We start from the raw sequence: 22,433 nt of genomic DNA on the forward strand, positions 1-22,433 counted from the left end.
CAGTCAGCAGGCAGCTCTCCTCTACTAGGACTTTCAGGGACTCAGGCAGCTCTGTTGTCTTCAACACGTGACTTTCCAACTTGTTGCCTTTCCAGCTGAGGTGCAGGGCCAGAGATGATCTCTGAAGCAGACTGCACACATCAGTGCTGCTCCCACTCTAATGGTGAGACTTTGCTCCTGAGGCCACACCTAGTTGCAGGGAAGACAGAGTCATTCAGTCCCAGGTGGGCAGCCACATCCCAGCTGCAACTCTTCTCCCTTGAGAAGGGATTTCAGTGGAAGCTAGTAGGTTTCCATCACAGTCCTTTAAGTAGGGTCTGAAGGAACTCAGAACAAGCTATTTGCAGTTTTTATTTCAAGGTTAATGGGGTTTTGAATGTTGTAAATGTTCTCTCTTTATCTTGGTCTTTATTTTTCCATTATGAACATGATTTTTTTTTTGGCAATAAGAAAAAGACTGACACTTATAAAAATAAGCCATTGAAACTACAGAAAGATTATTTCTTTGGCAAATTTTCTGGATGCTTGGTTTTCTTCCTCTGGAAGAAACATATAAGCTAATCTTCAATACCATATTAAGCATTTTTCTACTCAGAAACCTGTTAGAGCCTATTCTCCATCACGTTGACTCTCAATCCTTTGCTTGAATCTCAGAGGCCCCCATGTGACCCCATCATGCCAGCCAGCTTTATTTCTCACCTCTCCTCCCCACATCCTTGGCTCCGGCCACAAGCCTCACTGCCTGAGGATGATGTCACATTTGCTACTCCATCCATATCTTGGCTCGTGTGCTGCCTCCAGCCTAAGCCAGTTCCTACTGATCCTTCAGATACCAGAAAACACCACCTCCTTCATGAAGCCTCCCTTGACTTCTCACCTTTTTCTGTGAGTTCCTTTGGGATTTAGAATTGGTGCCACCCAATGTATCACCTAATTAAATGTTGTTTTGCATTTTGTTAGTACGGTATACATCACATCTCTCCCACTGTGAGCATCTTTACATGGGGCTGAAGACAGAGTAGGTGCATGTGATGCTTTTCAATAAATTCCCATGTCTTTTGAGGAAGAGCTATTTTCATGGATAACCTCCATCTCATGGCCTAGCCTTTTATGTTCTTCCAATGCTTCCTTCAACTAAAAGGAGACTATGAATTCAAATAAAGGATGAAGGAGAAATACATCGTAGCAAAACCACACCTGAAAAATATCCAACTGAAGGTAGTCTCAACATACCACTCAACACTACACCTTAGTACTCAAATTTTTTAAATCCAACAATATTTGATCCACATGCCACTTCCCTCCCCTCTGCCCACCCCCACAGAACTCCATTTCGGAGAACACTACACACCCTTGTCCCCAGAAGCACGGCCACCACCCACGTAAACTGACAGCGATCTCTGCAGCACACAAGGGATTCACATGCATTTAAAGGGATACCTAGCAAAGGTCATAAAACATGTCCTGTTTGCCATTTCGGTAGCTTGCAGTTCTGAGTGTCACTCAGAGGCCCTTCCCAAGTGGGATGGATCATCATCAAGAGGCAAGTCCTGATGGGGAGGGTAGAGCTCAGTGGCAGAGCATGTGCTCAGCATGCATGAGGTCCTGGGTTCAATCCCCAGTACTTCCTTTAAAAAAGAATAATAATAAATCTAATTACCTCCCCCCAGAATAAATAAATAAATAAATATTGTACCAAAAAATTTTTAATTAAAAAAGAAGAAAGTCCTACGAACGTCCCACGTGCCTCTCCTTCAGAGAGCAGACCCAGTGGTGAACAAATGCAGTGAAGACTTTAATCATGGAGGCCACTGTTGATCTCAGATCAGTGTCTCAGGCTGGGTCATTCCAACTCGCTGGCACGAGAATCAGAGAAAAGATGGCAGGCGGGAGAGAGTTCTCTACAGAGGTTGTCAGTAGAGACAAGTGCTGGTGAAATGCATGCTTGTGGCAGCCCAGCTAACTCCCAAAAGCTTCCTGTGGCTTTTTTTTTTTTTTTTTTTTTTTTTTTTTACCATGCAACACAACCTTTCCTAACACTTTGAACAGGTTTATCTATTACTGAAACTTCTTGAGCACAAGGGCTTCTACTGCTGACCCTGGTCTAGCCCAGCCCCACCTGGCAGCCGGGTCTTCAGATGGGGTTAAGCAGCAGTTTGATTCAGATGAGTGATACCTGAATCCAAAAAAACCCTGAAGGATGACTAATCACTTCTTGGTTGTTCAAGTTTACAATTCTGGTAAGCTCAAAATTGTCCTGAACATGTGAAAAGATTTTGCCACTCTTAGATTTTTTTCTTTTGTAATGATTACTACCCAATTTTTATTTATTTATTGAAGTATAGTCAGTTTACAATGTTGTGTCAATTCCTGGTGTACAGCATAATGTTTCAGTCATACATGTACATACATACATACATAGATTTTCATATTCTTTTTCATTGTAGGTTACAAGATATTGAATGGAGTTTCCTGTGCTATATACAATATAAACTTACTGTTTATCTATTTTATATATACTAGTTAGTATCTGCAAATTTTTAACTCCCAATTTTTCTCTTCTACCCCTTTCCCCACCCCAGTAACCATAAGTTTGTTGTCTATGTCTAAGTCTGTTTGTGTATTTTTTTTTTAAGATTCCACATATAAGGGACATCATATGGTATTTTTCTTTCTCTTTCTGGCTTACTTCACTTAGAATGAAGATCTCCAGGTCCATCCACATCGCTGCAAATTTTTTTTTGTTAATGGAGGTACTAGGGGTTGAACCTAGGACCTTGGGCGTGCTAAGCATGCGCTCTACCCCTGAGCTATACCCCTCACCCCCCTCCTAGAGTTTTTTCTAGAAGAAAGAATGTTTAACTGGCTTTGTCATTCAACAGTACTCTGTAGAACATGCTAACTTTGTATTCCTTGAACGCGTAAAGGTGTCCATCCTGCCCAGGGTGCTTTTTAATACAAGCTGCCCTCGATTCCCTAAGGTGGTTTTTGTGTTTGAAGCATAGTATGCATGTGGACTTTGGGGACAGGACTCTGAAGATATTCATTTGCACCCACAGTCCCTTGCTTGCCCTTCGTGTTTTGTTCCTGTTTTGAGTGCCGTGCTTCACGGCCTTGATCAGTCTCTTTCATAATCTGATGAGAATACTTTATTTCCAATGCAGTAAACACAGTCTCTCTCTGGCATCAGCCTGACGCTAGTCTTTGCCTCTTTACTTATTCACAGCAGTCATGTCCTGATCTTTGCGCTATGTCAGGAGAGCCACTCAGCTCAGCCTGCCCTCACATGACACAGGGCAAAACTGGGTTTTGTCCACACCAATCAGGATTCAGTGGCGCCCCCTGGGGGCGGGAGGGAAGTGGCTACCAGCTGAGAACCAGTTCCCTAGGTCTTGGAAATGTGCCAGCAGGCAAGAGCTGGAAAATAACTGGGTCTCTGCTGTCCCTGACGACTTTCGTCTCCTTGCTCTTTGGATCATCTCTGCTCGTCACCCCACCCTTTCAGATTCAGCATCGCTAGGTCCCAATTTAAAAATCTAGTCATTCTCCTCCCAGACGTATAAAAGAAATTTATGGTTGCCAATGGGGAAAGGGGGCAGGCAGGGAGGGATAAATTAGGAGTTTGGGATTAACAGATACACACTACTACATATGAAACAGATAAACAACAAGGACCTACTGTGTAACACAGGGAACTATATTCAATATCTTGTAATAACCTATAATGAAAAAGAATCTGAAAAAGAATAGATAGATAGATAACTGAATCACTTTGCAATACACCTAAAACTATCACCGCAGTGTAAATCAATTATACTTCAATTAAAAAAAATCTAGTCATTCTCACATCTCTAAGGAAATGCGTCCCACCTCCCAACCCTTGGGTCTCCATCTTCCAGGAGGTCTAATTAGAACCATTATAATGTTTCTAAGTCACTACTTCAGTGCCCAGGGCCATTTACATCCCCTAATGTAAGTCCCTTCTCTTCCCAGTCTGAGTTTTTCTCTGAGGTTTTGAGAGATTCTAGCTCTGGGCAAGGTAATATCTCTCCTTTATTATGAGTGACGCCAAAAGAGCAAGCTGGGGCTCTTTGGAAAATGTTAAGTGCAAAAATCATAATACTCCAGAAAAATATTAATTTTAACAATAACTTCTTTAAGTTAGCGTGGCTTTATTAGGACTTTCTCATCAAATTACCCAGAGAGAACTAAAAGTCTACACATGTATTACGTAGTTTCTTTTTCTTTAAATGTTTCAGGCTTTGATTTTGACAGAGCTGGTTTTCTTCCGCTAAGGAAGAGCGATGTGCTATTGCCTCCACCTCCACGTGACATTTCAACTTAGGAACATAAGGGGGAAGAAATGAAAATTGTACTTACTCTTCAAAATCACAAGAGGAAGAGACATAGTTTTAAAATCAGCTTTAAATCAACAATGTAATTTTTATTGTTTGATCATCTTTAAACGTTGTTAAATATTTGCGTTTAGTAAAACGTTAGCGCTTTACTGTCTGAAAGAGAAATTATATCATATTTTCTTAAGTCTAGACTAATGTCAGCTGGCTATTTATTTATGTGACTATCATAAATTTTACAGCCTTTGGAAGAAACCAAGAGTCCAGTGTAGGATCTGTGCCACCTCTCTGTCCATCTCTCTTTGAAAGAGGTGAAAACCCAATAGAATTTTTCAGTAGGGCTTTTGGTGTGGGTTTCAACGGCAGGTAGTTAACATTCAGTAGTTAGCTGAGCTCCAGAGTCTTAAATCCTACATCTTAGTGCCATAATGAGTTACTACAACTTCTTCCACCCAAGGATCATCCTCCCTGGATAATTTGATGGGCTTTCATAGGAGAGGATAGATTAGAATGACTGAGTACATGAGTGGTCATAAAAAGTTGAAGTGATTTGCTGAAGATAACAATGAAGCAAGAAGGGAAAGACCCAGTAGCATATTCGTAAATATTATAGTTCTTGCCATTGTGGCTTTAGTTTCTAACTGAGAAAACACCCACTTCCGGCTATAATTTCTGGACTCAAGAATGACTCCTAACTGGAAGTAAGATTGATGGAACCAGGAACCAGAGAAGGATGTACTGGGAAGGCAGGTGCACAACTCCATACGTAATAGGCGCAGTTTAATTGGCCAAGCTTTCTTTCACTTTTGGTGCTATGAAAGTATGAAGTATAATGAATGGGTGAAGAGAGGATAAATACATGGCTTAACACCCCACCCAGTAAAGCGTCTCTTCACCAACTCCTCCCAATTCACCACTGCCTGGGGCAAGCAAAGAATTCTAGTGTTGGCTGAGGGTGAAGGGGATGGACCCACCAGTAACAGTGGACAGTAACAATCACTGCTCCTGAGGCTGTAACCATGGACATTGGTAGTCTTAGCCCAGAGCATCTTTCCTGCCTTTCAACTGGCTGAAAAATAGATGTGTGAGCCGGCTTCTCCATTCACTAATGTAAGTTGTTCATGTTGGGCGGTTTGTGGAAGAAATTCTGTCACATGCTCACTGATGCACTTCCTGCCTATGACAATCTGAGGCATCATAATTAAAATTTGCCCACATTTCCTTCTCTGAGAATGGAAAGCCTATCTCATGTTCAGAAATGACCGGATGTTTCATCGCTGACATTTCAGAATCATCTTCATCTGAAGATGTCTATTAAATTCCAGAATCAAAAGAAAAAAAGGAGAACAACCAACTCATTATGTCTTTTCCTTTCGCCCAACCTTTTATCTGAGGGTGGTCTGTTTTCTAAAGATGTAGGGAGAAACAATAATTATTTGTTTGAAGGCTGTATCCAGGCTCTGAATTACAAAACACGGTTTATAACCTCGGAGGATAATGATCTGCCCACCTGTAGATTTGTCCCAACTCCCTTAGAGAAGACTGACAGGTTGGGGACTTTTCCAGAGTTTAGTTTGTCTTATGTTGCACCCCGTAATTCAAAGCTATTCAGAATATTTTCCTGAGTCAGGAGCCCTAAAATGAAAATGCCGCAACTGTCAGCGAGAACGGAGAGCAAGATCAATACAAATTGCCACCACTGGGGAGGTGTGGGGGACACTAATTTAGCACTCTGTGTCTGCAAAGGACTCCGCTTTCAGAGGACTTTCCAGTGCCGGTCTACTGTGCAATGTAGTATTTCGTGCCCCTCCCCCCAGGCAGGAGGGGAGGGAACCTTGTGGTTTTGTTTGTTGTGAAGTACATCCTAGCAAATCATATTAACACCAGGATCCAAAACCATAAGACAGGGCTTAAGTCACCCTTCAAGACCAAGTTTCCCCCAGTCATTTATATTGTTTTCAGTCATTTCTTGGATAGGCGTTAAGTGTGGCAAAGTATAAAACTACTGAATGCCTGGATAATTTTTATTGCATCTGCAAGGCTGTGTTGAGGTATTCTGACTCTGCACGAGTCATGGTTTGTCCCGACTTATACAGATTTATACTGACTTCTTTATGGAAGACTGACAAGTGGGGGCCTTTTTAAAAGATTAATCTATCTTATGTTGCACCCAGTAATTCAGAGTATCAACCCAAGGTCTCATTTATGCAGTCCCAACACTCTTATCTAAATTTCCTTTTCATTGTCAAATGTACAATTAACATAAGGACCATTTTTCCTCCTCCACCCGCAAAGTAGTTCAAAATAACAAATAGCAGCAAGAAGTTTAAAAGCACGGATTGTTTCTCCTGCTTTCTCATATGTAGCTTTTCACATGAGCTGTTTATTGGTCATCAAATTACTTAAGGGTCAGGAATTCATTCTTTTCATAATGTTCTACAAAATAGACTCATTAACTTTGCTATTATTTCTAAATTGATACGCCCAGTCCATGAATATCTGACTGGTGAAAGGGCACACTGAGCTGACAGGATGCTCCAGTGTCATTGCTGAGGGCTTGCTGTATTTGGCCCGTCTCTTTCTCCTCTGCCCAGCAAAGATGACCTATTTAGCCACCAATACTCAGACACCTTTCATTTTTGGTAGAGTTCTGGTGAGGAGGATCCTCTAGCCGAACCAAGATTACCTACCAAGAATTCTGCATATAAGAGCGATTCCAGACTTCCAGCAATTGACCAAACATCAGTCAAGCAGAAACACAAAAGTACCATGACTCCAAAGAAATCAGAGAAAGCGGGCCCCAGCAAACCCTCTCCAGGTGAGTGGCGGGTTTATTGAAATTCACAAAATCTAAGATCCTGGCATCAGAGATAATGACAACAATCAAATGGGGTGGGGGGATCCCTTGATGACACCTAGTGTTTCCAAGTGGCTAATTCAGGTTTTGGAGGGTTCGATGATGGTACACAAGTGATAAAATGCATTGCAGAGTAGAACCTCAGGTCAAGGAGGTGTGAATTATGCAGAGCAACTGTCTCCACTGCCCACATTTTCTGCCCAGTCACTGGCTTTGTGTGGCCCCAGCCTAGAATGGCTGCTTTTTCATCTTCTTCACCCTTCTGGGGGGATAAAGGCATTTGGCCCCAGGTATCAAGTTTTATGACTCCATCCAGAGCATGAAGAGAAGCTTTCAAAAGCATCTGAATTGCATAATTTACAGCCGAGAAAGAGAGTAATAAAGTCTCCCAATTCTGGGGTTGTCCTCTCCGGGGAAAAAACGGGGCTTGATAAATCCTCCCCTTTGTGCAATTTGGTAAATAATTCACTCTTTAGCTGCCTTTGAAGGGAAGACCAGTCCTCTGCTTGAGGCAGGAGCAATTTAATAGTGTCCAGAAAGGGGATAAATTCAACTGAAAGTTTAGAGTCCCTCGGGCTCATCCGCATTAAAGCCAACATCTGTGGGACAAACTTGATTCCTCTGGGAACTGACGTCGGAGTTGGGGTAACTAGGCAGAAAGGTCTGCCTTCTGCTTGCAGTGGAATGGAAATGATCCAAATTAACTGCCGAAGAATTCGTAAATAGCGTGCAATTCATTTAAATCCCAATCACAATGACTCGCTCATCCTAAATAGCTCCTGTCTGCAACCACCCGTCCAGTTAAGTCTTGACGCATTTTTAGACAAGGGCAGCTCTCACTCAGATTAGCCACCCACGCTTTATAGCTTTAATGAAGTTAAAAAAAATTTTTTTTTGACTTCTGAATTGATGTCATTTCAGGCAAAGCCCCAACTCTTTTTCCTTATTTAATCAAGGGAAAGTATCACCATGGTTAATAACGTCTCATTTTGAAGACTTTCAGCAGGAATTAGGTTTTTAATTCAGTTGTTTAAGAATGAAATAGGGCAGATAAGATCACTCCCCAAATATTTCAAAATACGTGTTGTACTGTATCAAACTGAGGATGTTTTTAATAGGAAAAAAAATGAATTTAAGCTTAAATAATGCAACCCCAGTCACTCGATATAATTTTTAGCCTTTTTGCCAAAACTGGGTAGCCATTCGCATGGTGTGCTTTGCCCTCTGCAGAGGTAGATCATTCAAATGGACAGTTGAGGCCCACTCCGTGATTTTAGTTTGTCTGATTAATATAACTGTCTTCCCAACTGAGCAGATTCCATATGGAACTTCCAACACTGACAGAAAGGGAGAATTAACTTACTTTACATTCTATAAAACATCAAATTCAAAGAATGACTAGACTAAAGCACTAAGGTTTAGGCAAGAGAGCCACGTTGGCAGGAAGATACTTATTTCACCACATGAGGGATGTTCCCTGTGGTAAAAGCTTTTAAAAGCCACCAGCTTCAAAAAATAATAAAACAAATCTTAAAACACCAGCTTTCTCATCATATTCTAGCCCTAGACCCTGTCCACGCCCCACGCAGCCGTGAGCTGGACTGTGGCCCAGCTGTCCAGCCGGTGTAACAGTCCTGGTGACGGATGTCAGTTACGACACAAGCCAAATCAGTCCTACAGCAAATTGGGTTGATCATGTTAGCTAAAAGCCAAGCCTCAGTGTGTTACGATCCATTCGTTTTGCACGTGTAGTCTCACCCTCAGAGTTCCTTAATTAGCACAGCGAACTGTGAGCCCAGAGACACGGCAAGAATTTAAGCTGACTCTATCCAGGCAAAGTCGAGTCCAGTGGTGGTGACAATTGAGAAAATTCAGATAAATACCCAGCTATCATAGAAAAAGAGGATTTGGGACCTGAATTATCTGGACACATTGATTCGGTTCACCAAATAAATTCATAGGTTCCTGCTTTTCTTTACCTCTGCAGGGAAATAGTTTCCTAATAGTTTTGGGCCATCCCAAAGTTAGCAGAGTCACCAAAACTTCTTCCCATGTCAGACCTGAGTTCTGTGCAAAACCAAAGCATCAGAACAGTGAGATCCCTTTGCAACATCCACCTAATAGGCTAACCTTCCATACTGTGTTGTGCCAGACTTTTCCCAAATAAAATAAGACAGCTGAGGGATATGGCTTGACTTACATTCAAATCTATACAATGATAATCCATTATAATCCTTATATGTGAACTATCACCTGGAACCCCTAATACGGCTATTTACAATAGAGAAACCCCCAGTGCCCTCTAATGATAGACATAACTGAGAAGGCATCAGATTTGCATTGTACTTCACACTCTATTAGAATGAATTCACACATTTTAAATTAATTCATATATTCCATGGAGCTGTATCTAGAGCTGGCTTGTGATTGTCCTTGTTGCCTCTCTTTGTGCAGCACTTTTGGGCAAGTGCTTTAGAGTCAAAATGCTTGGATCAGCATCTGGGCCCCGTTTCTCATTTGCTGTGTCCCTTTGTGCAAGGAACTTCTCTGTGCCTCAGTTTCCTCATCTGTAAAACGGCGAAGCCGGGGGGGGGGGGGAGGCGCAGAACAGGTGTCCCTCTCTGGGATGGCTGGGGGGTTTCAATCATAAAATGTACGCTCAGCCCAACACCACAGCACTCGATACACGATAGCCTTATGGTATCTTGCACACGAGAGCTGCATTCAGTAGGAAGAATGGACTAGAAATATTGCCTCCCTGCCACCACCACCAGTCTTTTTTCCTTTACCAAGAAAAATCAGACTTGTGTTTTTAAACTCCTAACACAAATGCAGGTACATTTTTTACTACACCCTGAATTTCCAAAGCGAAACACCAAATGGAAAAAGATGAATAATCAGAAAGCATTCACCACCAAGCCAGAGAGTTGCTTTCCCTCCAAAAAGACATGGAAAATTCAGGCAGTGAGTCAGGACCCAGCTGGGTCTGATGTGCAGTTGATTCAGAAATCCTACTTCATGACCAAGGTGAACACTGATGTGGGGGGAGAAACAGGCCTAGCAGAGTTACATACTCATCTTTCATAAGCAGAGGGAGGCTTGGGGATTACGCTTTACTGAAGACCCAGTCTGTACCCAGGATCTGAGTCCTGTCGACCTGTACGAACCAGTGGGAAGCCCAGCAGACAGCAGGCCTGGTGAGTGCAGGGAGCTATAGTGGCCGCTGACTCCTGGACACCTGCCTGGTCCCCAAACCCCTCCCAGCCCCTTCCTGACTTGGAGAGACGCCACCTCTCCTTTCCAGGACATGTAGAGGCATCCAAAGGCCATTGTGCTGTGGGGTTCTGGCACCTGGAGCCCTAAAGCACTCTCAACCCCAGTGCCAGGCTCCTGGGATGTGAGTGTGCCCTGTCCTGCCCTTTCCTCTCACCCAGAGCCCGGGCAGAGTCCCCCGAGTTACGTGCCAGGAAAACGGATCTGGATGGAGTCCGGTGAGCCAGCTTCCAAAATCTTGCCCTTTAAAACAAAGCCAAATGTTCTGAAATTATCCTCGCTTATTACTGAGTTCAGTGTTCATCATTACCAGACTCAAATTTGTAGGAGCAGCGAAACCTCTTCCGCCTAATAGTGGCTTTATTGTGAAGATGTAAAACTAAGAAAAAGCAGTACATTCAGGTTTTAAAAGATTCACATCTAAAACAACCGTGCTCTCTTTGGGACCGGGAAATATTTATTTGAAGAGCAGCCAGGACAAGAAATTTGAGGGCAAATCCCAAATCTTCATAACTTACCTTGCAAATAAATTCTGTTGAAGATTTTCTCTGCAAGGCCAAGAGTAGTGGTTTCCAGGCAAGTCCACTGGCATCCAACAACTTTCCAAGCTACCTGCCCAAGTTAGAAAACAACCAACATAAGTGGATGCTCCCATATTTATAAAGAGAATCAGTTCTCAGTCCATTCATGGTGATGCTGCTAAGACAGAGGTGTCACAGAGGCCGAAATTTGAGGTTCTGGCTCCAATCCTGGTCTACCGCTTACTAGCCCTATCAATGTAAATTAGCAACTTCTCCAAACCCAGCTTCCTCTTGAGTAAAATGGAGTTATTACCAACCTCACAGGTAGACAGGAGGACTAAAATTCTGGGTATAGACAAGGCTTTAGGTAAAGGTTAACCCCAGTCCTCCCTCCCTCTGTTGCCTGCTCCCAACACCATATGCTGCCCCCAAGTTAGCATCTTTATAAGAGAATAGCTCAACCAAAGGAATTTTAGTTTGAGATGTGAGAGGCTAAAACCTGATTATAAAATGTTTAACTCTTTGATTATCAATTAAGTCATCAATTTATCCAGTACCTATGGGATGTCAGCAATACATTCAGCTGCCCCCACTGTATCAGAGTGTATGGTGCAGGGGGCGTGGGTTTTCCCATCCATCACCCATTCATTCAGCACTTTGATATTAGGTGCTGGGGGTACAAAAATAAAACCCTCCAGGGGCTCACAGCCTAGTGGGAGGGCAGGACACCAACAAACCCTGACCACGGTAAGTTCTAAGAATTTGTGGGGAGGGCCAAGTCAGGTGAAATCCTGAAGGACAGGGGATGTAGCCAGGGGAGGAAGTGCAGAAAGATGTGCCCAGCGGGACGCTCTGAGTGTGCAAAGGCATAGAGGAGACAGCGAGGCAGAGGGGGAAGAGAGAGAGGACAGACAGACCGACACCAAGGAACTACATCAAGGAACTACAAAGAGTCTAGGGCCTTATGCCTCAAGGTGTTCCCAGACTAGGAGCAGAGGCATCACCTGAGAGCCTGTTAGGAATGCAAGAACTTCAGGTCCCAGCCCAGCCTTACGGAATCAGTACCTGCATTTAACAAGATCTCTGCGAGATCTGTATGTACATTTGAGTTTGAGAAGCTCTGGTTTAGGGTCAGACTACAAATTAGGCAGTGTGGAGCATGAAGTTGACACCCTACAGGTAAGCAAGGACCACGCCCCCAAGGGCCTTGAATGTCACGCTAGAGGCAATGAAGCATCAGATCTAAGTAGGGGAGCAATGCCAGCAGACTGGCAATGTTAAGAGCTGACTGTGTCAAGGAAGGGAGGCTGTCTGGGGGAGCAAGGACTGCCAGACAGAGGCCAGGAGACCAAACAAGCTGTAGGTGCAGTGGACCCAGAGAGAAGTGAGAGGGCTTGGACCTGGAGCAAACGCAGAGGCGAGTGGAGAAGAGGGCCTGGGCTAGAGGGATGTTTAAGGAAGTAAACCTGACTTGGTGACTGTTGGGATGGGAATGATGAAAAGGGAGGAATCAAAAAGAACCTGGAGTTCTGGCCCAGAAAACGAGGCCAATGGTGGTTGCCTTTGCCAAGGCTGAGAAAGCAAGAAGAGGGTGGCTCCTGTTCCATGGGTGTTGTCTTTGAGAAATAGCCAGGACAGCCAAGAGATGCTGGAAGCACCTGGGTACCCAGGTCTGCTGCTCAGCAGAGGACTTCCGGCTGCCAGGAGGAAGCCAACGGCCTCCAGTGAGTAAGTGGCTGAACCTACAAGAGTGTCTCCCGTGTGACAGCGGATGGAGTTAGAAGAGGGGGAAATGAAAATAGTTAAAGAAAGACGGGAGAGAACAACTACAGAGACGTGATCCAAGAAGTAGGAACCACTCCAGGAGCCAAGGGAGGCATCTGGAAATGCAGGAGTGGGTAACAGTGTCTGCTGCTGTAGAGGATTCCAGTTTTAGGCCTGATACCCCGCCTCCATCAGTAATGGTTTTCAGCCGGATGGTTACAACGATGGCATCTTAGCACTGGAACCAAGTTCAGCTCCAGAATTTCCCAAGCTTCTCTGATAATAAGAATCACCAGGGAGGGGGGAGGGTATAGCTCAAAGTGGTAGAGCGCATCAGCACGCACAAGGTCCTGGGTTCAATCCCCAGTGCCTCCTCTTAAAAAATAAATAAATAAACCTAATTACCTACCCCTAAAAAAGATTTAAAAAAAAAATCACCAGGGAGGTACTTAATTGAAATTCCTGTACCTGGTTCCCATTCATGACCCAGAGCATCAGAATTTCCAATGAAGGGGTCCGCAAAGATGTTTGTAAACAAGCCCTACAGGTGATTCTCATCAGAGGTCCAGGCAACTGTCTCACCGCCTTGCTCCTCCAACTTTATGAGAAGCACCTGGGGACCTCGAGAAACTGCAGGTTCTGATTCAATAGGTTGGGGTGAGCCAAGATTCTGCATTTCTAAGAAGCTGGCAGGTAACACCCATGCTGCCGGTCTCAGGCCTACTCTTGGAGGAGCAGGGCTAGAGAAAACACCTGTCTCATTCTGCAGACGAGGAAACACGTTGGGAGGAGGTAAGCCGCTGATCCAAGGTGACCCAGCTTGGATAGTGGCAGAGCTGAGAGAGCTGTCGTGCATGAGGGGGTCTCTCTGGATCGTGACTCCAGCAAGGTTGGCAGATTGAGTGCGAGGTTAGCAAACAAATCATTAACTTCACTTGGACATTTCCCCCTCCCGTCCACCTGCTTCTCCCCACTTGCTCTCTCTCCCTTCCCACGAGCCCACCAGGGTCTCTCTGCTTCTTTCTCTTTTCCCAAGCTTCCCCGGCTGCAGCAGAAAGGCCAGGCTAGGGCATGACCACAGCCTCCCACCGGGGGCAGCTGGAAGACCTGGGGAGAGAGCCTTACCTAAGTGAGAGCCTGCGGGCCTCCATATGTTGCTGCCAGAACAGCTAATGAGACTGGCTGTGGGAGAGGAGAAGGGACCCAGAGCTTCCACGTGGGAACTTAGTGGGAAAGAACTTCCTGCATCTGTCAGGGACACTGGAGCCGACTGGCTGGAAAGGGGTGTGATGGTGATGCCGTCTGCCTGATTAACTCCTCAGTGACTGTGAGATCCCTGCTGGGTGCCTGCTGTGCCACCTGGAGATGCCACCCCCACCCCACTCCCTCCACCGAAGAACGATTTTTGCGTCTTGATTCATGCACAGACGTTTTAATGTCCTTCCCCACCGTGAGTGCTGCCTCCTGACTGCTCTTTTTCTTTTGTGCAGGTGACAGCAGCGAGCACCCCCTGTTCTGTGTTGAATATTCCCCTTACTGCTCCGTCTTTGCTTTCTCCCCCGTCTTGCAGCCCAATACCAATTGCTGCTGCCTCCTCCTGCCACTAGTGCCCCCCGCCCCACCAGCGGCCCAGGACTCTTCCCCCTACCTCCCTCCGGTTTCCTTTCCCTCCTTCCTGAGCCCCACCGCATCCTCCCCAGGCCCCATGCCCGAGTCCCCCGCAGCCCTGTGCTACTTCCCCATCTCCTGCCCCAGCCCGGCCGAGACCCCTGTGCTGTGCCTGCCCGGCCCCAGGAGGCCCAGTAAAATTTACCTCGTGTGGTAAGACGCCCTCGGCAAGGCACATGGCATGGTGGAGTTGGGGGCCAGGGTGGGGTGAACTTCAAGCTCCCAGGAGTCAGGTGGATGGGAGGGCTGTGGGGGGGCCAGAGGGCAGTGCCATGAACCACGGCAGGAGGTGTGTGAGGGGGAGCAGAAGACCAGACAGCTGCTGCCACTTCCTTCAGCCTCCTCCTAGCACAGGAGGAGCGAGCCACCAATAAAATCCCATCAGCTCTGGAGACTCATTTGATTTCTTCACTCCTGTGTCTGCCACAGTCTGGATCATTAACTACCAGAAACTGAACCGGCTCTTGTGTGTCAGATCAGACCCTCGGCTCTGGGAATGGGCACGCCGAGCCGCCCCAAGAGGGTGGCCCCAGGGGTAGGCCTTTGGGAAAGCACACGCTGCCTCTGAAAGCCCGTTCAGAACCACACCGAGGAGGGACAAATGAAAAGGCCCGGTCGCTGTTTACATTTTCTCTCCTGACTACTTATTAGGCCCTACACTTCCCCAAATCAAAAACCCCACCTCCCGGGTCCCCAAATAAAGCTATTTATGGTCCATAATTAAGCTTTAATTAAGCTCTCCTCTGGGTACGTGAGACAACACACATCTCCCACGCTCTCAGACGGGCAGACACCGCCTGTTATTTGTGACTGTACAGAAAGCTGCCACTTACACCAAGGCAACATCAGCTCTCGCGATTAAGCTGCCATTCTCGCCACTATCTGAAGGGAGCAATAAGTTTTTTTTTCCCAAAGGGCATCTCTTAGGCAGAAACTTGGCATCTCGTAGGATCTGGGCAGCGAAGTCAAGATGGCATGGGGGAGGGGTAAAGGTTCAGGATATGGACATTTCTCTTCACCTTTCTTTTTGACTTTGTTTATCCAGCAGTGTGTCTGTATATGTGGCAGGTGATCAGGTGAGGTGAGGAAATTTATGATCATCAGGTGCAGGGAACTAACGTGGACCGTTCAGTGGTCTCGCTTTTTAGTCATCAGGGTCGTGTAGAAATATAAGATTTCTACCTTTTTCCCTTTCCTAGTCAAATTAAGAACTATTCAGTCAACAGTCAGTGTCCCTGCACTGTCAAGAGATCTGAGGTGGACACCTATTATGTCAACAGCTGTTTGGCTTCTTTGTTCCTAGAGGCATCGCTTTGCCCAGATACTAGAAAGATATGGGCTTCATGTTGCCCAAAGCCAGCCACAGTCTTCCCAAAATTTGCCGACCAACTTTTTAGGATGCTAAGTTGCCTGGCAATGAAACTCCTGAACACAACCTCATCCCATTCTCTGTGAGGCAAAGGGTGTGTCCTGCTACCTGGAGAGGAAGTTATAGCTCACCTTTCAGTGTAAATATAACTTGGTCTTCCTGCAAGTTAATATACGTGCCACAGCCATCTTAGAAAGGCTTCAGAAGTCTGAGGTTTGGTTCGCTTTGGGTGCAGCTAAGGTGATTAGGAACTGGAATTCACGTACATACAACGTGTGCAGCTCTGGTCACCTCATTTGTGACTGCAACTGCAGATAGAGAAGAATATTTTGCAAGAGTTGGCTTTCCATAGAATTCAAAGAGTATCACAGGGAAGGAGTCAGTGATGCAGCCGAATTCGATTATAATCTTTAGGCTAAAATGTCTTACTCACCTTTGTGAGCCCTCAGATTATTACATAGCAAAGGCACAGGAGTATTTGCTGAACAAATTATAATTAAAAAAGAGTTGCTATTTACCTTTTGGATTTTATAAAAGGATTAAGGGAGAGAGTCAGCAAGAATTTCAAAGGAATAAAGGCTGCTGAATAAGTTAGTCTCAATCTATAAAGCCTACATAACAATAAATTTCTGGTCAAATTCAGTTATCTCAGGGGAGTGACTTCAGATTTCCAATTATTATTCGTAGTATTTTCACGGTTTATGGTAGAAGCAGCAGCTACCATTTTTAGCAGCTGATAAGCACCAGACACTGAGTTAGGCCATTAACATACATCATTGCTAAACTTACAATAACTCAACAAGATAAGAATATTCCCATTTTACAGATATAGATACTGAGATTCAAATTGCCCAAAGTCAGAGGATTCTGCCCGCTCTCTCACCAGTGTTTTCTTCATTGCCAGGCTTGGTAAAACAATCCCCAGTTTTTCAGCTTTATTACTTGAGTTTGCTGAGAACTCAGTTAGAGGAGTTATGGAAATCATTTTGGAAATTATTTAAGAGATCTGATGCTTTGAAGAAAGTACTTTTTTGAACAAGAAAACAAAATAACCTTATCTTAAGTCATCCTGGGTGTTCAGCACAAGAAAAAAAAATGGTTCTACTTTTGGAATTCCCATGGTTTCAGCCAAATGCATCTTCTCAAGCCCTGCAAATCCTCCTAGGCGATTATTTGTCCTGCAGGGGAGTTTGAGGCCACACAGAGGCTAAGACAGGGTCCTCATCCCTCAGGAGCTTACAGTTCAGTTGAAGAGAAGAGACACACACCTTAGGCAATTTTGGAATACTGTGAAAGTTCTGGCCAGAGTCAGAGCAGATGCAGTGGACATAAAAGTGGAAAGAGACCTCCAGGGCCCTGCTGGCTGGCACAGGCTAGTACAGGCCAGGGAAGAAAGGTCCTCTGGGAGGGAGGACCACTCCTCCTGAGGGAGTAGGGGTGTGGATGGGGTGGAGGTGTGGTGGGTTGCAGACTGCTGCCTGGAGTGTGAAGGAAATTTGAATGTTCTGCTGGGAATCAAAGTAAAATCCTTGCAACAAGAACCTTTGGGTCAGATCTTGAGTACGCACTGGACTTGGCCTGTGCCCCAGGCCTGCCCCTTACCTGGTCCTTCCTCTGCTCCTCCTCGGTAAATAGTAATCCCGCCGCTGCCTCCCCTTCATCAGGTGCCAGGCAGGAGGCAGCCGTTGATTTCTGAAAGCTGGAGCGGGATGAAGCCTCAGTGATGGGGAGAAGCCTCTTTACTGGAGGAATGCAGCTCTTAGGGCTGAGAAAGGCCCTCCCCCTTTCCTCTGTGCCGGGTCCCTTACTGTAAAGCCCTCCATCCTCTCTCTCACCCTCCTCCCCTCTCCCTCATCTTGGGTCAGTGACATCCTGTCTAATCACCACCCTACACCCTCCAAAAACTATATTCTCATTTTCTGGAGAATTCTCTCCTTTCTGGTCATGCCCACAACCCCTCTGGACTGCACCAATTTGTCCTAAGCTGGAATTGATACCACCAGCAGTTCTCCTCTTCTAGAAAGTTCCCTGTGGAACACGATCCACACTGTCTTAGAGCACAGAACCCACTGCCTTCCCCTGCGAGGGCCCGTCAGGGACAGCAGGGTAGTATCTAATCACTGTATTAAACTAGGCTTCATGGGCTGCCAAGGAGAACTTTCATTCCTTTCCTGAATCTGGATGAAAACTATTTACACAACCACAACTCACACCGTGGCACACAGATCCAGCTGTCTGCACGTGCCAAGAGAAGCTGTTCTCTCACACACGACTCGGGGACCCTTCCCAGCTTTACCCCCATTGCCTGCTGGCGACAGCTATTTGTGAAATTTCTGAACTGTCCAAAATGGGGGTGAGCCAGGCCAATTTTCTTGGAAGCATTTAGTCTAGATTTTCAGTTTAACTGCCTGTGAACTCAGGGACTCGCAGAGATGCATGGAAAATGACAAAACTTTCCCCAGACTCACATGCGCTGATGCTTAATCCACGTGAAGAAGAAACCTGAGATTATTCGTACCAATGAGCAACCTAATTCAGAATGTGAATTTAAATATATATATATATATATATGGAACTCAATTCATGTTCACAATATACATACAGTCTTCCTGTGAGTCTATCACCCCAGCACAGTGGCAGGTCACATATATATAGGCAAGAAAAAAGGTATATGGTCCCCAGGTGCTTGGAACCTTTCTGGAAGGCCATGCTAGCTGCTAAGAAACCACCCAGGGATACGAATATGTGGGTGCAAAACGGGCTGTGATTCAAACTTGGATGAGCACGTGGGGAGCAGGGCCTCTGTGTGTCTCAAATGTAGAAGGCTCTTGGGTGGGAGGGTGTAGCTCAAGGGGTAGAGTACGCTTAGCATGCACAAGGTTCAATCCTGGTTCAATTACCAGTTCAATTACCAGTACCTCCGTTAAAAAACAGATAAATAAATAAACCTAATTACCTCCCCCCACCAAAAAAAGAATTTAAAAAAATTTTTTAATGTAGAAGGCTCTTGACAGTTTTACCAACAGGCCCACCCCAACGTCTATGAATTAGGACGCTGGAAACGTCTTAGCAAAACAAAAGCCCCCCACTAGAGACTCCCCATAGCAGGTGTCATGGGTGCTTATTAATGGTAATAAGAGCCTTGTGAAGAAGTTACTATTATTTCCACGTAACAGGTAGGGAAACCAAATCTTCCAGAAGTGATTTGTCCAAGCCCACATGGCTGCAAGGTTGTGGAAACAGGTTTCAAATCCAGCTCTTCCCTGACCTCCTGGGTCTATTGTTCCCTTAACCACCTTCCCCGCTGAGGGCCCTCTAAACATTCTCTGTACAGAAGATGTTTCCCTGTAAAAAATTAATTATTGAAAAGATTCTGCACCTTTCAGCAGCCCAGGCACCACAGATTTTATCAAGGAAGAAGAGGCCAGACCTGGGGAGACTGACAGTCAGCCCAGACCTGCAGAGCCCGAGAGCGTGCGGGGACAGAAGCAGACAGAAACCGCGGCTGCCCGGGAAGGCGCTGGCCCTCAGGGGAGCAGGTAAGGGCCCCGTGGCTCAGGCACCGTGGGCCTCAGACAGACTTGCGCTGTTACCTGGTGAATTCCATATGGTTTTTAGGTACTTGTGCTTTGATGTGAAGAGACCGTAGCTCACAATGAAATACGTAAAAGGTTTTAAAAGCCAACTATTGGATCAACTTTCCTTTTCCAAGGGAGGCTGGTGGGAAAAGGCAGGGCAGGGGGAGCTTTTTACCTTCCTCTGCCGTTACTCCGTAAGTGTGACTGCGCCTGGTTTTGAGGGGATGCCCTCCGCTGGGCTTCTGGAGAGGGGAGTGGTGGGTAGTAAGTGTTGGGGGCCAGGACAGAGAAGCAGTCTGCAGCTCTGGGGATGTCTCACCTGGCCACAGTTCCCGCCCACCTCCCAGGAGGGGTAGACAGGTGTCTGTGGATGACAAGACTGCTCACCTCCTGCAGAGATCTTCTCCCCTCTGATCCAAGGCGTCAAGATCTTAATGTGTAAGAAATGACATCAGAACAAATCCATGCTTTATTTCAAAACATTGGTTCGGTGGATACCTCCTCTTTCAGTCCTGAGCATTCATCCTAAGGCCCAAGCCACACTCCTCTGCTAGGCACATTGTCCTCTCCTGCAGTGGCAAAAGGAGGAATGGGTACTAAGGAGCCCCCTTGGGAGTCAAGGAAAGCAACATTTGACAGCCAGCCTTGCCAAGGATCTGTTCTTCTGCCTGGGGAAACCACTGAGCATCACCCTTCCTCACCACCTAATGAACACAGTAGCCTTTACTTAAAAATATGAAATATACTGTGGTGGACACGTGTGAATATATCTGTATCTGGATGGCTTGAAGTCAGGAGCAATGAGAACATATGGGAATCTGCAGCAGCCAGGTGTCCACGGGCCCCCAGTGATCTGAAGCCTCCTGTCGGGAAGGGCAGCCCTCACTTCTGCCTCCAGGTCTTCCTCCTCCCAGCGGTGGAGCCTTGGGTGGTCAAGTAGCCAATGTGGGTTCCCATGTTTTAAAATAAAGATAATGAAGTCAACCTTTTTGCATGGCTCTAATACCTAAAGGAAATAAGATTCTGACCAGCACTTGATCACAGTGGGCACTCAGCTCCTGCTAGTTCCTCTCCGGCCATCTCCCCAGCAGTCCTCAATGACCTCTACTGTATCTTCCAAATTTTCTTTGAAGAATATTGACTACTTTTATAACCAGAGGGAAACAATGACAAGTCTATAGCTGTAAGAATATAGGAAACTGCTGATCAAACACATGCAGAAGTCTAGACCAAAGACATAGTCTTAAGGCAGAGGGATGATTTTTCTGGTTTCCTCTCATGGCACCTAGAACATTCAGATGTACCTAGTGGAACTCCTAGGAATGGCAGGCGCTCCACTCAGCTGGAGCCCATCTGGAGAGGCATTCAGCATGAGTCACATATCCTTGGCACCAAACTGGGTGTCTATCCCCAGGCTCAGAGCTATGATGTCTGCTCCCTATTTGATAGACACAAGAAATAGGGTTGAAACAGCATAAATATAGAATGGCACAGTCTGCCACCTTTAGGGGACACACACACACACACACACCAGGAACTGAATTTTTAGAGAGGAAGGCAGTTGTGGTGACCAGGAAGGGTGGAGACGCGCCCCCTGGGGTGTTTCAGGAACCCGCAGAGCTGCAGGGCAGCACCTAGCCTGTGACTTCTCCTGCCCCAGCAGCCAGTGTCACCAGGTGACAGCTCGGTGGCTTCCGTGAAATAAGCTATGGTTCCTGTTGTTTGCAGTTTCTGTTTTTCAGAAGTGGCTCAAGCTAATTCTTTGGCCTGTTAGGTGTCTCCCGAAGCCTCAGGGCCGAGGGGGCAGCTCCGTGTGTTCTGGGAACAATGCGAAGATTCAGGTCCCAGCACTTGCTAGCTAATTTCTGAGGCCCTTCACCAAATTCAACACGAAAAGTCATCAGCCAGAGCCTACACTTCCAAATCTTCCACATCAGTTTTTTCTCCAAAAAAGTAAAAAAGAAAAAAAAAGGAGAATTCAGGTTGTCACATAGAAAGCAATTGTTCCTTAAAATGCAATCAGCTCGGTCTGGGTGGGCACACAGCTCCCCTCCTGTACATCCACAGCCCGATGCCCAGAGCATCCTGCTCCCATGTCTCTTACTGGGTTCATAAAACTCATGAGGGGCCTAACAGGAAAGCTTAACTGATTTCTAGAAGAGCTGATGAGTAAAGATTCTCACTTGTGTCCCTGAGCGTCCTATGCAGTAAGCAATAAAAGAGGCTTACAGAGTATCAGGACATCAGAGACTCAAACTGGTGCCCCCCCCCACCCCCAGGAGGCACCTCAATTAAAACGAGTCAGTATTGACTGAGCCCTCGGCTAAGCTGGTTGCTCAGAGGATTTGCTTTCCACCTGCCTGAGCTGTTACCACACAGGACTTCCTGGACCTGGGGCACCCCATCCACTCTACAGGGTGAGCCACTTTAGAAATCAAACAATAAGGGCAGCAGGGCCTCGCCAGATCCTGCGGGATAGCGGTGAGGGGGGCAGAGGGGGAAGGCTGATGTCAGGAAGGAACATGGATAAGGGGCATCAGAGAAAGAGGTTCAGTGTTTTTCAAAAAACCCTCAACAGTGCACCTGCGCGCGCGCACACACACACGCACGATGAATTAAATGGATCCTTGTTTTCACGAGGAAATTGTTAGTCCAGCCAGTGTCTTCAGGGGTAACACGGGGTAGAGGTTGCAAAGACAAACTGTAGCATCAGGCAGAGTTGAGTTCAGACGTTCATTCCATGACTCACTGAAAATATGACCTCGGGCAAATTATGTGGCTTCCTAAGCCTTGGTGTCCTCACTTACGATGTGGTATGATTGTGGCATTTGCCCCATAGGGTCACAAGCCTGTGTGTATGTAACACAGTTAGCGTGGTGCCCGCAATAAGCAGTGCTTGTTCATTATTTTTATAGGGCAAGTTTTGACCAAATGATTTCGCCAATAGAAATTCCTACCCATTTGGGCTCTTGAACTCTCTCCTCTTACTACACCTCCTCCTACTTTTTAGATTCAGGGGGCAAGAAAGAGGAATTCTATCATAGCCAG

General features: G+C 45.9%; 1 protein-coding gene and 1 long non-coding RNA gene across 4 annotated transcripts in view; one reads left to right on the forward strand and one right to left on the reverse strand.

Annotated features, from left to right (window-relative positions):
• The window catches only part of LOC105090420 (uncharacterized), a 148,459-nt gene that overhangs the window by 103,141 nt on the left and 22,885 nt on the right, over positions 1-22,433 (reverse strand). The window contains exon 2 of the long non-coding RNA XR_010384594.1: positions 11,004-11,097. This is a non-coding gene — a long non-coding RNA (uncharacterized LOC105090420). The remainder of the gene's footprint in view (positions 1-11,003; positions 11,098-22,433) is intronic.
• Positions 1-22,433, forward strand: part of MARCHF10 (membrane associated ring-CH-type finger 10) — an 88,738-nt gene that overhangs the window by 39,378 nt on the left and 26,927 nt on the right. For 2 of the 3 annotated variants that reach the window (XM_031468845.2, XM_031468847.2), the window contains exons 4-5: positions 7,002-7,173; positions 19,194-19,346. In XM_031468845.2, coding sequence (XP_031324705.2) covers positions 7,002-7,173; positions 19,194-19,346 — 325 coding nt within the window. The remainder of the gene's footprint in view (positions 1-7,001; positions 7,174-19,193; positions 19,347-22,433) is intronic. The other variant, XM_031468846.2, reaches the window with a different exon arrangement.

The sequence above is a fragment of the Camelus dromedarius genome, chromosome 16 (assembly GCF_036321535.1).
Source record: "Camelus dromedarius isolate mCamDro1 chromosome 16, mCamDro1.pat, whole genome shotgun sequence".
Taxonomy (NCBI): Eukaryota; Metazoa; Chordata; class Mammalia; order Artiodactyla; family Camelidae; genus Camelus; species Camelus dromedarius.